This window comes from Octopus bimaculoides, chromosome Z, assembly GCF_046866305.1.
Source record: "Octopus bimaculoides isolate indiv1 chromosome Z, ASM4686630v1, whole genome shotgun sequence".
NCBI lineage: Eukaryota > Metazoa > Mollusca > Cephalopoda > Octopoda > Octopodidae > Octopus > Octopus bimaculoides.
In genome coordinates this window covers 35,956,109-35,970,239 of record NC_142944.1, presented here as the reverse complement: position 1 = coordinate 35,970,239, position 14,131 = coordinate 35,956,109, and the positions used below count along the sequence as shown (strand labels likewise).

Sequence of the window (14,131 nt, the reverse complement as noted above, 5' to 3'; positions counted from 1 at the left end):
CATTACTCTAGGTCTGGAAGGGACTTTGCACCAACCACAGACTTGGTCTGTGGCACTCAGTAAGTTGTCTTATAGGAATTTCCAGCTACCTTCTACGTCCGAGGACTGTAGCTCCTCCTCCCTCTTATCAAATTTCTTGTGTGTGTATATTTGTGTGTGTGTGTGTGTGTGTGTGTGTGTGTGTGTGTGTGTGTGTGTGTGTGCGTGCGCGTGTGCGCGCGCGTGGGGGGGTCTCCCTGCCCGCCATCGCTTGACAACTGATGCTGGTGTGTTTATGTCCCCCGTAACTTAGTGGTTTGGCAAAAGAGACCGATAGAATAAGTACTAGGCTTACAAAGAAAAAGTCCTGGGATTGATTTCTTCAACTAACACCCTTTAAGGTCGTGCTCCAGCATGGCTGCAGTCAAATGACTGAAACAAGTAAAAGAGTAAAAGAACAAAAGAATATGATGATATCAGATGTAACAACTTTCTCTCTCTCTCTTTCTCTCTTTCTCTTTCTCTTTCTCTCTTTCTCTCTCTCTCTTTCTCTCTTTCTCTTTCTCTTTCTCTCTTTCTCTCTCTCTCTTTCTCTTTCTCTCTCTCTCTTCCATGGGTACCATTCACTTTGAGCTCTTGGCACTTACTTATGCAAGTGTATTATTATTGTAATAAATATATAAATTGTTTTTAAAAATGTGTATTTGTTTTTAGTTTAAATAATGGAAACTAATGCAGACAGAGATGAATTTCAACCTCCAGTTGAGCATGAAGATAGAAAAACTTCAATGGAAAGGAATCCTTTGACCATCATGGATAAGAGACAAGAAAAAATTGATTCTCTTAAACAAATTAAGGTTACTCACCCCAGTAGAGACCTGCTAGATCATGGCAGGAGTAATTTAATGGAAGGTGCTCAGAGTATTAAACTTATTGGAAATCAACCAGATTTAGCTCAGACTATATCAAATGAGAATGTTGAAGTTGACAATAGGATTCCAAGCTGCCAATATATGCCAAATAGAAATGACAAAAATCTCAGAGAACACAATCTGTCAGAAATATTAGAGCCACTGGAAAATCACTCACAATATACCAAAAATTTCAATAATTACAAAATATGTCGTTCCATAGCACCTGGAGTGGAAGAATGCCTAATTCTTGAAACAGGAGAGCATGTTAAATGGGACAAAAATAAAAAATTATGTAAAGCAAGAAACAAAATTGATGAAGATTTACCAAAGAGCTATCACTTAAAAGATGACCAAAATAGAAATCCTGTTGAAGCAGCCCATTGTTCAGTTGACATCAAAATGAATGAAGACTCTTGTTCTTCTGTACCTTTGTGTTATGCACAAACATGTTTGAAAACAAATTCCCAAAGTGTTGAAATATCAGGAGATATTTCCTCATGTCAAAATAAAAGTGATATTCCTTCCAATGAATCAATTGGAATCAACCAACCAAAGAAAATTTTTAAAATTCTAAAACATTATACAGATAATTATGCAAAAGATTCTAGTCAGAAAGAATCTAAGAACTTCTATCATATTTTTGGAGAAAAACCACTTGGTGCTATACCAAAAGATGTTAAAGGTAAGCAACAATGTGTATACTTCTTCTTTTCATTTTTTTAATTATGGTCTACATTTCATGAAGGCACATGGACTGGTGGTTGTGAGTTCAATTACTGAGCCAGGTTGTTATGTTGTTTTATTGAGCAAGGCATATTTGAGCGTGATCGTTACCAGTGTCGCCTTACTGGCACTTGTGCCGGTGGTATGTGGAAAAACATTCGAGCGAGATCGTTGCCAGTGCTGCTGGACTGACTCCTGTGCAGGTGGCACGTAAAATACACCATTTCGAGCGTGGCTGTTGCCAGTACTGCCTGACTGGCCTTTGTACTGGTGGCACGTAAAAGCACCCACTACACTCTCTGAGTGGTTAGCGTTAGGAAAGGCATCCAGCTGTAGAAACTCTGCCAAATCAGATTGTGCGTGTGTGTGCATGTGTGTGCATGTGTGTGTGTGTGGTGGTGGTGGTGGGGGGGGGTGCCTGTACATTTATATACATATATATGTGTGTGTATATATATGTATGTATGCATATATATATATGTATAGATACACACACACACACACATATACATACACATGCATACACTCACACACACCGATGCATATTTGTAAATATAGATAGATGTATTATGTGTGGGTAAGAGAGAGAGAGAGAGAATGTGTGTGTGTGTGTGTGTGTTGTATATTTTATATATCATCATCATCTTTTAATACCCAGCTTCCCTGCTGGCATGTGTCGGATAGTTTAACAGGTTTTGGCATGTCATAGGACTGTGTCATACTCCATTATCTGCTTTAGAATGGTTTCAAAGACTGGATGCTCTTCCAAACACTAAACACTTTACAGAGTGTACTGAATCCTTCTTTCATGGCACCAGTACATGTGAAGAGCACCATCATTATGAAACAACTTGCAATTCACCCCCACCCCCATACACACATACATACGCCCACACCTCTCCACAGTTCCCGCATTCCTACACCCTCTTGATAGAGCCTAGATAGACCACTTCCTACCCTAGATAGACCACCTCTTGATAGACCACCTCTTGATAGACCACCTCTTGATAGACCACCTCCTACCCTATCAGGAACTCTGGGCTTCATCAAATAATCTCTAAAAATTATGTCGACAGTAAATATGAATTTTTTTGATATTTCAAAGTGACAAATGTTTTTTAATCTTTCTCATTTTCAGGAATTGATTCTGCAACGGCTGCATCTATTCCAACTAACACATCTCCCCCAGATACTATACCACCACCAAATTTTACATCCACCCCTTCTAGTACATCCACCACAACTGGTGAATCTCCTCCAACAGAATCCAAATCTTCCAGCCATGAAACGGATGTAAGTAATCAACACTATTTTTCACATTATTCCAAATATGGACTTGTTGGTGTTATTCATGGGAATTCTCCTTGACTGAAAGGTCGAAAGAAAGAGTACTTGATGATGTCTCTGTTATTCTTTTATTCTTTTACTTGTTTCAGTCAATTGACTGCGGCCATGCTGGAGCACCACCTTTAGTCGAGCAAATCGACCCCAGGACTTATTCTTTGTAAGCCTAGTACTTATTCTATCGGTCTCTTTTTACCAAACCGCTAAGTTACGGGGACATAAACACACCAGCATCGGTTGTCAAGCGATGTTGGGGGGACAAACACAGACACACAAACATATACACACACATACATATATATATATATATATATATATATATATATATATATACATATATACGACAGGCTTCTTTCAGTTTCCGTCTACCAAATCCACTCACAAGGCTTTGGGCGGCCCAAGGCTATAGTAGAAGACACTTGCCCAAGGTGTCACGCAGTGGGAATGAACCCGGAACCATGTGGTTGGTAAGCAAGCTACTTACCACAGAACTCAAAGCAGATAAAATTATAAATAGCAGCGAGTAAATATTGGTTTTAAAAGCCCCTTGGATAGAAAAGTGAAAGACCTCTTGTGGGATACAAACCTGCATTTCCTGATAGGTGTTCTACTGTTGTACCAAAGCAATCCTTTCAATTTCTCCATCCATTTTAGAAACTTTATTCTAGGTAAAGACCCCTTTCAGTCATGAATGACCATGGGAATGCACCTAGAAAGTTCCCCTCCATGGCACAAATCCGGACAAGGTTGTTTATGGAAGACCAGCATTTGTCCATACATACCAGCCTCCCCTCTCCACATCACCAATATTGTCCAAGGGAAAACAAAGGCTGGTACAGCTTGGCACCAGTGACACTACAAATCATTTCTACAGCTGAGTAAACTGGAGCAACATGAAATAAAGTGCCTTGCTCAAGAACACAATACACAGCCTGGCCTAGGAATCGGACTGACTTCCTCATAATTGTGAGCCCGATAATCTAACAAATGAGCCACAAATAAACTTTATCCTAACCAGTGAAAATTGTATGTCGTTATGTTATTTGAATTTATATACTTCCAAAGATATGAAATAAGTCATGTCTAACAGAAGAACTTGACTAGATAAAGCTATAAAATTTGAAGCCTTTGGTTTTTTCAGTTCAAGGGGTTTTTTTAACCCAATATTTACACACTACTAAGACTGCGAGCTGGTAGAATCATTAGCATGCCAAGCAAAATGCTTAGCACCATCTCATCCATCTTTGCATTCTAAATTCAAATTCCTCTGAGATTGACTTAGCTTTTCATCCTATCGGGGGTCAATAAAATAAGTACCAGTTGAACATTGGGGTTGATGTAATCAACTTACCCACTCTCCCAAAATTGCTGACCTTGTGCCAAAATTTGAAATCAATGTTTACTTACTATTCTTTATAGCTTTATCTGCTTTGAGTTCAACTGGTAAAAATGAATTATTTTATATTACTTGACATTTCTAAATTTTTATGAATATAAAACATTCGATTTATCTATATCATAAACTTTTCTCTTTGTTTTTCAGGATAACTTCATTTATGGCATATATATATTAGAAGAATATTTGAAAGATATGCAGTCGCTTTGCAAAAAAAATTGGCAAATCATCCAAAGAGCCAAAGATGTATTTTATAACCAATTATTGCCATCCGGAATAGTGTCACACAAAGATGACTTTCTGATGCAAAGAAGTCTCAACGATGATTGCCCGGAGCTGAATAAGTCAACTTATTTCATTCCCAAGACTTTTCTTAGACTTGGATTCCAACAGTCTTTACAGAGTAATATTTCAATGGGAAACCTACAACCCTTAGGGAATCAACCTGACGTAGTAAAGAAAGATGTTACTTCTCCACAAGGATCATCTTCTATGGCAAGTTCTGAAAACACTTGTAAATCCCAGCAAGAAAATTCATGCCAAAACGCAAACAATGCAAATATTTTCCAGATTGCTTTCCAAAATAGTCAAAAGTTCAAGGTAATTAAACAAGTCTCCCTTTCTCCCTCCCTGTCTCACTTCTCTTTGAATATATATGTATATATGTAAGTGTGTGCATGTATGTATGTATGTATGTATGTATAGATAGATAGATAGATAGATAGATAGATAGATAGATAGATAGATAGATAGATAGATAGATAGACGGATAGATAGATAGATACATTTCTTTTATTAGCCACACAGGGCTTAACGAAGATGGGACAAATACAATGTAGAGCTTTTCTTTTTGGGAGGGGGAAGGAAAAAAAAAAGAAGGGGGGGTCGATCAAAAGGGATCGTAGGAAGGAAAAGGGGGTAGTTCGATCAAAAGGGATCAAAAAAAAAAAAAAAAAAGGGCGATCAACAGGGATCGTGTATCACACAGTAATGTTCTCGTGTAAAAGGAGGGGAGGACAGTTTAGGTTTGGCCGTGGAAAGAAAAGCCTACGGAAAAGACCACGGTAACCTTGGTCAATATTCTCATTGAAGAAACTATAACAGTAAGTGACTCTCTTTTGCTTTTTGTTTTCTTTTTTTTTCTTGGATTTTTTTTTTTTTTAGTTCATAGGGTTATGCTCAAGATGGCTCCGTCGTTCATATGTGCCATCCTTGCTACATTCACCCATCTTTTTTTGAAGCATTCACTAGACAAGACTTCCCTTTCGACTCTCACCTTCCTCTTCAGGTGATACTTGAAGAAGTTGATGAGAGATTGCCCAGAGAGGAAAGTCTTTGTCTCTAGACCTTTCAGACTCGTCCACTATACACATTCTTTCGCCATAGCCACAAGTACGATGAAAATAGCTCTTCCTTCCCGTTTAAAGGAAGGAGGCGCGACAATATTCACGATAGACTCGGCTGATAGACCGACTCGTCCCACACGCGATAGCAGTTGTCCGACGTAAGCCCACAGCTCGGAAATGGTGGGACACTGTACGAGTGCGTGCAGAACGGTTTCGTCGCTCTGCCGGCATCTCGGACAGGTCGGCCCCGTGTTTCTCGAGCCATGCCTGTAGAGCTTATCCCGAACGGGTAGTGCTTCTCGATAGCACTGCCAGGTCAGGGATCTCTGGAAGTTGTCCATAGGTCCCGGTCCGAAGGTCGTCTTAAACAGGCGGGTCAGGTATTCCTCGTCGACGCCCAGGTTCGCCCCGAGATCGTCGTCGTACCTTCCCTCCACTAATCCACTATAGAATGCGTTAGTTGTGATGCAGTCGCTCAAGGTTGACCCGGGTTGTTGGAGTTGCCGAAGAGCAGCGCGACACTCGCGGTGCCATTCGCCCTTCCTCGGCCTCTTCTTGATCCACGACTGCAGTTCGGTCATGGAGACGAGCTGCGGGAAAGCGCGCCGCACAAACGGCGACCACACCTGTTCACCGTTGTCTACGTAGAGCCGGAGATGTCGCAGTCTCAGCGCGTGTCTGCGCATCATCAACCACGGCATGCCCAGTCCTCCTTTTAACGGGTGTTGGCAGCAAACGGATCGCCTAACCATCGGAACGCTTCCTTTCCACAAGAAGCGGAAGAGGATGCGCTCCAGTTTGGTGATGGTAGGGTCAGGACAAGAAACGACGGTCAGGCGGTAGTAGATGACGGACGCGATGTACGTGTTCGCCACCTCCGCCCGACCTTTCAGGGAAAGCTTCCTTTCGGCCCATTGCCGGGCTAGAGTGGCCACCCTTCTCGTTATCTCGTCCCAGTTCTTCTCCGTTTGGAGGTCTGGACCGAACCAGACCCCGAGCAACTCAACCGGACCGTCAGTCCAACGTCCCATGACAGAGGCACTGCTTGACGGCATGAGCTTGCTTCTCCAGGTGCCGAGCCGCAAGCCCACTGACTTATCCCGGTTGATTTTTGCTCCCGTTACCGTTTCGTAGTCTTTCAGTGTCTCGCCGACAAGCTCGATGTGCTTTTGGCTAGACACTATGACGGTGACGTCATCAGATAGATAGATAGATAGATAGATAGATAGATAGATAGATAGATAGATAGATAGATAGATAGATAGATAGATAGATAGATAGATAGATATATGGATAGATAGATAGATAGATAGATAGATAGATAGATAGATAGGTTTCTTTATTAGCCACACAGGGCTCAACACAGAGGGGACAAAATACAAATGTAGAGTTTTTCTTTTCGAGGGGGTCGAAAACAAAGCAGAAAAAAAAACAAAAGTGGGGACAACGATGAAAAAAAAACATCGCAAAACGTTTGGGGTATTTACAAAAAATACGAAATAATACAAAAAATTCCCAATAAATGGAGAGGTTATCCGTGGAAAAAAAAACCTACGAAAAGACCACGGTAACCTCGGTCTTTAGCGTCACAGTTTGTTAAATAAAATTTCTTTTATTTAAGCAAGAAACGTAAGTAACTCTCTGTTTACAAAATTTTAAAACGTTTTATAGAATCATGGTCAAGGTGGCTTCGTCATTTATACGTGCCATTCTTGCTACATGTATCCATCTTTTTTCGAAACATTTGCTAGACAACACTTGCCTCTCTACTCTCACCTTCCTTTTCAAGTGATACTTGAAAAAGTTGATGAGAGATTGACCAGAGAGGAAAGTATTTGTCTCTAATCCTTTCAGACGCGTCCACCAGATGCATTCTTTGGCCATAGCCACAAGTACGATAAATACAGCTCTTCCTTCCCGTTTAAAGGAAGGAGGCGTGACGATATTGACGATAGACTCGGTTGATAAACCGACACGTCCCACACGCGACAGCAGTCGTTCGACATAAGCCCACAGCTCCGAAATGGTTGGACACTGCACGAGTGCGTGCAGAACGGTTTCATCGCTCTGACCGCATCTCGGGCAGGTCGGCCCCACATTTCGCGAGCCGTGTCTATAGAGCTTATCCCGAACGGGTAGCGCCTCTCGGTAACACTGCCAGGCCAGGGATCTCTGGAAGTTGTCCATAGGTCCCGGCCCGAAAGTCGTCCTGAACAGGCGGGTCAGGTATTCCTCGTCGACGCCCAGGTTCGCCCCGAGATCGTCGTCGTACCTGCCCTCCACTAATCCCCTATAGAATGACTTCGTTGTGATGCAGCCGCTCAAGGTCGACCCGGGACGGCAAAGTTGTTGCAGAGCAACGCGACACTCACGGTGCCATTCGCCATTCCTCGGCCTCTTTTTGATCCACGACTGCAGCTCGGTCATGGAGACGAGCTGCGGGAAAGCGCATCGCACAAACGGCGACCACACCTGCTCACCGTCGTCTACGTAGAGCCGGAGATGTCGCAGTCTCAGCGCATGTCTGCGCATCATCAACCACGGCATGCCCAGCCCTCCTTTCAGCGGGTGTTGACAACAAACGGATCGCCTCACCATCGGAACGCTTCCTTTCCACAAAAAGCGGAAGAGGATGCGCTCCATTTCGGTGATGGCGCGATCGGGACAAGGCACGACGGTCAGGCGGTATTCGATGACGGACGCGATGTACGCGTTCGCCACCTCCGCCCGACCTTTTAGGGACAGCTTCCTCTCGGACCATTGCCGGCAGAGAGTGGCCACCCTACTCGTTATCTCGTCCCAGTTCTTCTCCGTTTGCAGGTCCGGACCGAACCAGACTCCGAGCAACTTGACCGGACCGTCCGTCCAGCGTCCCACTACTGAGGCGCTGCCGGACGGTATGGGCTTGCTTCTCCAGGTGCCGAGCAGCAAACCCACCGACTTATCCCGGTTGATTTTCGCTCCCGTCACCGCTTCGTAGTCTTTCAGCGTCTCGCCGACAAGCTCAATGTGCTCGTGGCTAGACGCTATGACGGTGACGTCGTCCGCGTATGCCGACACGCTCGTCCCGCACTCCAGTTCTCGCGGGATGCCCCTCAGCGTCGCCAGCTTCCGCAGTAGTGGCTCGAGAGTCAATACGTACAGGAGCGGCGACAGGGGGCATCCCTGACGAACCGAACGTGCAATGTCGAAGGGTCCCGATAGACGTCCATTGACGCGAACAACCGAACGGATGCCTGTGTACAAGGCAGCCATCCAGCCGCGGAAAACGGGACCGAAGCCGGCCGCTTCGAGGACGGCCTCCAAGTATCGATGGTCTACCCTATCGAAAGCTTTGGATTGATCCAAATTGATCAGGGCCCCACCCATGCCAGGTTCCTTAACTACCCTCTCTATGATGTAGCGCATCAGATGGAGGTTGTCATGGATGCTCCGGCCCGGCACGGCGCACGTCTGCTCCGTGCCGACCAGTTTCTCGATGACAAGCGCCAACCGCTTGGCTAACACCTTGGCCAAAATTTTCATGTCTGCATTGAGCAGAGTGATGGGCCTAAAGTTATCTATGGCGTCCCCCTTGTTTGGATCTTTCTTCAGCAGCGTTACCGCTCCTCGGCTCACAAAACCGGGAATGCTCCCGTTCTGCTGCCAGTTGCAGTACACGGCCGCCAAGACTTCTCCAAACAAGTCTGGCATACAGTTGTAAAGCTCGTAGGGCAGACCATCCAAACCCGGAGATTTGTCCGTCGAGCAACCCGCCATCGCGTCCCTCACCTCCTCCGCCGTGATGACCCCTTCGCAGCACTCCGCCTCTCTTGCCGAGAGTCGTGGCAAGCTGTGCAGGTAGGCACTAAAGTCCACCCTGCCTTCTCGCTCGCCACTCCTCCCGAACAGTCGGGCAAAATGCCGCTGAAACGCCTCGCACATCTTGCTCGGCTCGAGCAATTCGCGCCCCTGTTCGTCTACCAGAGACCGGATGGTGGCTCTGTTACCCCGCTGCGCCTCCGCCACCCGGGCCTCTCGTGCGGCTCCAACACCTTCATTCCTCAGAGCACGCATCCTTGCCCTGACAGCACACCCTTCGTGTTTAGCATTGAAGTGTTGGTCGAGGGCCAACCTCGCCGCTAAAACGTCGGATGCGATGCCACTTCGCAATGCCTCTTCTAACTTTATCACTAGCTCCCCCTCTACTCTGTTCCTCTCTACAGCTAGTGCCCTGCTATACCTTATTGCTTCCGCCCTTACTGCTCTCTTGAGGGCAAACCACCATTTGTTGTTGACGATGGCTCCTGTCAAAGCCCTCTTTACTAACGTGCTAATCCGGTCTCTGAAAACCTGTCTCGACGGGAAAGACGCGTTTAGTTTCCAGTAACCGGGACCCTGCCTATGTGCCTTATCTAAGTCTAGCGTACACGTCACAAGTTTGTGATCCGTGTAGCTGACTATGTGGAACTGTGGACATCCTAAACTATCTCTATCTCTTGTCCTACACACTATCCTATCTAGATACGATCTCGACGACCCAATGCGGTTGCTCCAAGTCCACGTTGGCACATTTGGGTGGTCGAGTCGGTACCTGTCAGACAACTGGAAGCGTCTGAGCAGGTCTATGAGGCCTTTGCATCCTCTTCTAGTTTTGTCACTCCCCACGTAGTCTAGATGCGTGTCCAAGGTAGCATTCCAATCCCCCACTAAAAGTAAGGGACGAGACGTTCCCAGGAATACTTCTAGACGTCGAAAGAAGTCTGACCGACCTGTTAAAGGAGGCACATAAACTGCCAGCAACCGAAAAGCGCCTCCATCGCTGCCGTCCACATCTAGGACAACCAGTCTACCCTCCGGGTCCGTAAATATCGTCTTTACTTGGAGATCCAGACTCTTGCGAAAAAGAACCGCCGTGCCACTACCGCCCATCCTCGGCAGACAGGGAGAAAAATAAATGTTAAACTGTCCGCCAAACATGGACTTTAGGGCCCGCGGTTCATGGAGTCTGGTCTCACTAATGGCTATGATATCCAAATTGTGTGACTTGATGTCATTTAAGAGGTACCCTTGTTTCCAAGGGGACCCTAAGCCACGCACATTCACACAACCAATCTTCACCATGATTCTATTTATACGTGTGCTTTAAAGCACAAAACAAAAGAACAGTGAGTTACTTACCGTTCGAAAGTTTTGTTTCCTCCTTGGATTTTTCACCAAGGAGGCTATTGTACAATTTCTTGCACAAATATTTCTGGAATCCCCCTACCGAGTTGGGGTAGAGGGATTTTATTGTGTTGTGTAATGCTGGTGTTACATGATGAATTTTAATATGTTTTGGCGGTGTTGTGCGTGGGTGGTTGTTTGTTTTGATGTCGTTATTTGTGATGTTTGTTTTAGAGTTGATGTAATTCATCAACTCTGTGTTTGTAGTGTCTATTGCTGTTAGCATTGTTTTTGGTGTGTTAGCATTGGTGTTTATCGTGTAGGCGTTGGGAGTGTTTTCGGGAGATGTGAATCTCCCTGCTTTGTTGTTGTTCGTTTTTCTTTTTTTGCTCCTCTTCCTCCTTCCTTTTTGAGATAGATAGATAGATAGATATATGGATAGATAGATAGATAGATAGATATCTTTTTATTATAGCCACACAGGGCTAAATACAGAAAATAGACAAAATACAATGTAGAGCTTTTCTTGGGGGGGGGGATAATTTCGTTCAAAAGGGATCACGGAGGAAAAAAAAAGGAAGCGGGGGGGGGGGGATTCGATCAAAAGGGATCGCGGGGAAAAAAAAAAGTGGGGAGAGGGGCGATCAATAAGGATCGTGTATTACAGTCAATGTAAAAAAAAGGGAACAGATTAGGTTTATCCGTGGAGAGAAAAACCTACGGAAAAAACCACGGTCACCTCAGGCTTTTTTTTTTTTTTTTAAAAAGGTACATGAAAGTAAGTACCTTCTCTCTTTTTGTTTCTTTTTGTTACAAGTTTATGCTTAAAATGGTGTCGTCTTTCATACTTACCATTCTTGCCACATTTACCCATTTTATTATTTATTATACAAAATATAGTAATATATAAATTTTGCTAAATTTGGATATACATCTTGCCCCCTGTACCCTTAATGCCCATTTAGATCACATTGTGACCTCCTTTGTTTTCTATTTTAGGCCCCTTTTAAATTAATAATAATAAAATAGTTTATGTTACCCCCTACCCTCCCTCTTTCTGGACATATATCATTACTTTACTGACGTCTTCTGAGACATGTTCCTTTATGTAGTGATAGCGAATTTGGATCCACAGTAAAATAGGAGTAGGGAAAAGTATCTGATATTAATTAATTTATCACCAGCAGCGAGAACTTAACTGTTAATTGCCAGTGGTTTTAATTCTAAGTGGATGTAGAATACTAGCTTACTAGTATTCTACTAGTTTAAGGCAGTGAGCTGGCAGAAACATTAGCACACCGGGCGAAATGCTTAGTGGTATTTCGTCTGTCGTTATGTTCTGAGTTCAAATTCCGCTGAGGTCGACTTTGGAGTCGATAAATTAAGTACCAGTTATGCACTAGGGTCAATGGAATCGATTTAATCCCTTTGTCTGTCCTTGTTTGTCCCCTCTATGTTTGGCCCCTTGTGAGCAATAGAAAAATAAGAATACTAGCTGCATTGGATCTTTTGATTGTGATGAGGAGATAAATAAGCGTAACTATATTACCATCTCTTGACCCCCATTGTTATTCTCTTCTGCCACTCCAAATTATAGTATTTTCTCCCTAAGTTCATTCTGCTACAGCAATAGCTACAAGCATGTAATTCTTTTATTCTCTAGTCCTAATGAAAAATTTGCTGAAAAAAATTATAATGGAGTTTCCTGTATGTTGATAACCTATATAGTCTTATGCATCTGAAGAAGGCAGTGTATTTCAAATTGGTGTGTTATTTGCATTGTTCAATTAAATGGAGCTGTCCGAAACAGCCGTAATGCACTAATACCTGGAGATCTTTGTTACTTATTTGCTTTTTATTCACCTTATTTCAAGCTGTGCAGATAATACCAGACTGACTTCGTGCCTCAACTTAAGTACCTAATTCAACTATCTATCTATCTATCTATCTATCTATCGATGGATGGATAGATGGATGGATGGATGGATGGATGGATGGATAGATAGATAGATAGATAGATAGATAGATAGATAGACAGATAGATAGATATAGAAACATAAATCATCAGTAGTTCTTATAACCATAAAAGAAGCACACTCTAAAACATTAGAGCAGTAATATATTTTTTAAGAACTTGATTATGGCCAGTTGGAGATTGACCATTGGTTTTACACTTATAATGTGTTTAGCTATATAGGCCACTGGTCATTTGCGTCCGATGTGTCACCTATACAGCTAAGCACTTTAGAGGCATGAAACCAATGATCACTCTCTGGTGGGTCATAACTTTTAACTTCCTACAAATATATATATATGTATATATATATATTAAATTCAAATTACAACAAACGTAAATAAACAAGCAAAGCTTGCTTTTAGAAGCGTTGAGATGTCTTTTTTAGAAAGTTAAAGAAGTGACATTTTAAATTCTCAATCGCAGAATAATGCTAATAATATAGCCTGAACAGGATAAACTATCCCTATTTTGCAGAGAAAAGTATAGGTGGCCAGGGCCACCTATACTTTTCTCTGCAAAATAGGGATAGTTTATCCTGTTCAGGATATATATATATATATATATATATATATATATGCATATACATAATTATACACACACACACACACACACCACACACACACACACACACACACACACACACACACACACACACACAAAGTAAAACACAGCTTTTTAAATGGAAGGAAAAAAATTGATTTAAACAGTAGGAAACGTTAGCTGTGACAGGAAATTATAAAGATGTAAACACAATCCCAATATGCTGTTAATGTACAAAAAAAAAAAAAACAAGTGAAATTTCTGATGATAACTGTTCCTCAGTGGTGACATACTATGAAAAAACAAAATATTCAGCTGTTATATAATGCAGTTGCAAATTTAGATATAACCTCTGTGGATAATTTAATTTGCATATTTGTACTGGAAATGATTTGTCTTTAATTAAGTAATATGCATCTTATATACAACACAGTGTGTATCAGAAGGGCAGAAATAATTTTGGATGTTAAGAAGACCCATTATTGCTAGAGTCCTGTGATTACATTTCTATTAAAAAAATTTGAAGAAAATAAATACATTTTTATGTGTTTTTTTAAGATTTTGGAAGAAAACAGAATATTGAAGAATGAGTTAAGACACCTCCAGGTGATTATTTGCATTCACTTATTTTTTATCATGCTTCCTTTCCTTTTCATTTATTTACACAAATGTGCAGGGGTTGAACAAAATAGTAGACACTCCTTAAAATTTCAAACAAATTTATTTT

The 14,131-nt window shown here is 42.6% G+C and overlaps 1 protein-coding gene across 1 annotated transcript in view; it reads left to right on the top strand.

The window, feature by feature from the left end:
• Positions 1-14,131, top strand: part of LOC106871313 (uncharacterized) — a 33,536-nt gene that overhangs the window by 6,107 nt on the left and 13,298 nt on the right. The window contains exons 2-5 of the mRNA XM_089365183.1: positions 694-1,575; positions 2,755-2,909; positions 4,504-4,956; positions 13,963-14,010. Coding sequence (XP_089221309.1) covers positions 702-1,575; positions 2,755-2,909; positions 4,504-4,956; positions 13,963-14,010 — 1,530 coding nt within the window. The 5' untranslated portion in view covers positions 694-701. The remainder of the gene's footprint in view (positions 1-693; positions 1,576-2,754; positions 2,910-4,503; positions 4,957-13,962; positions 14,011-14,131) is intronic.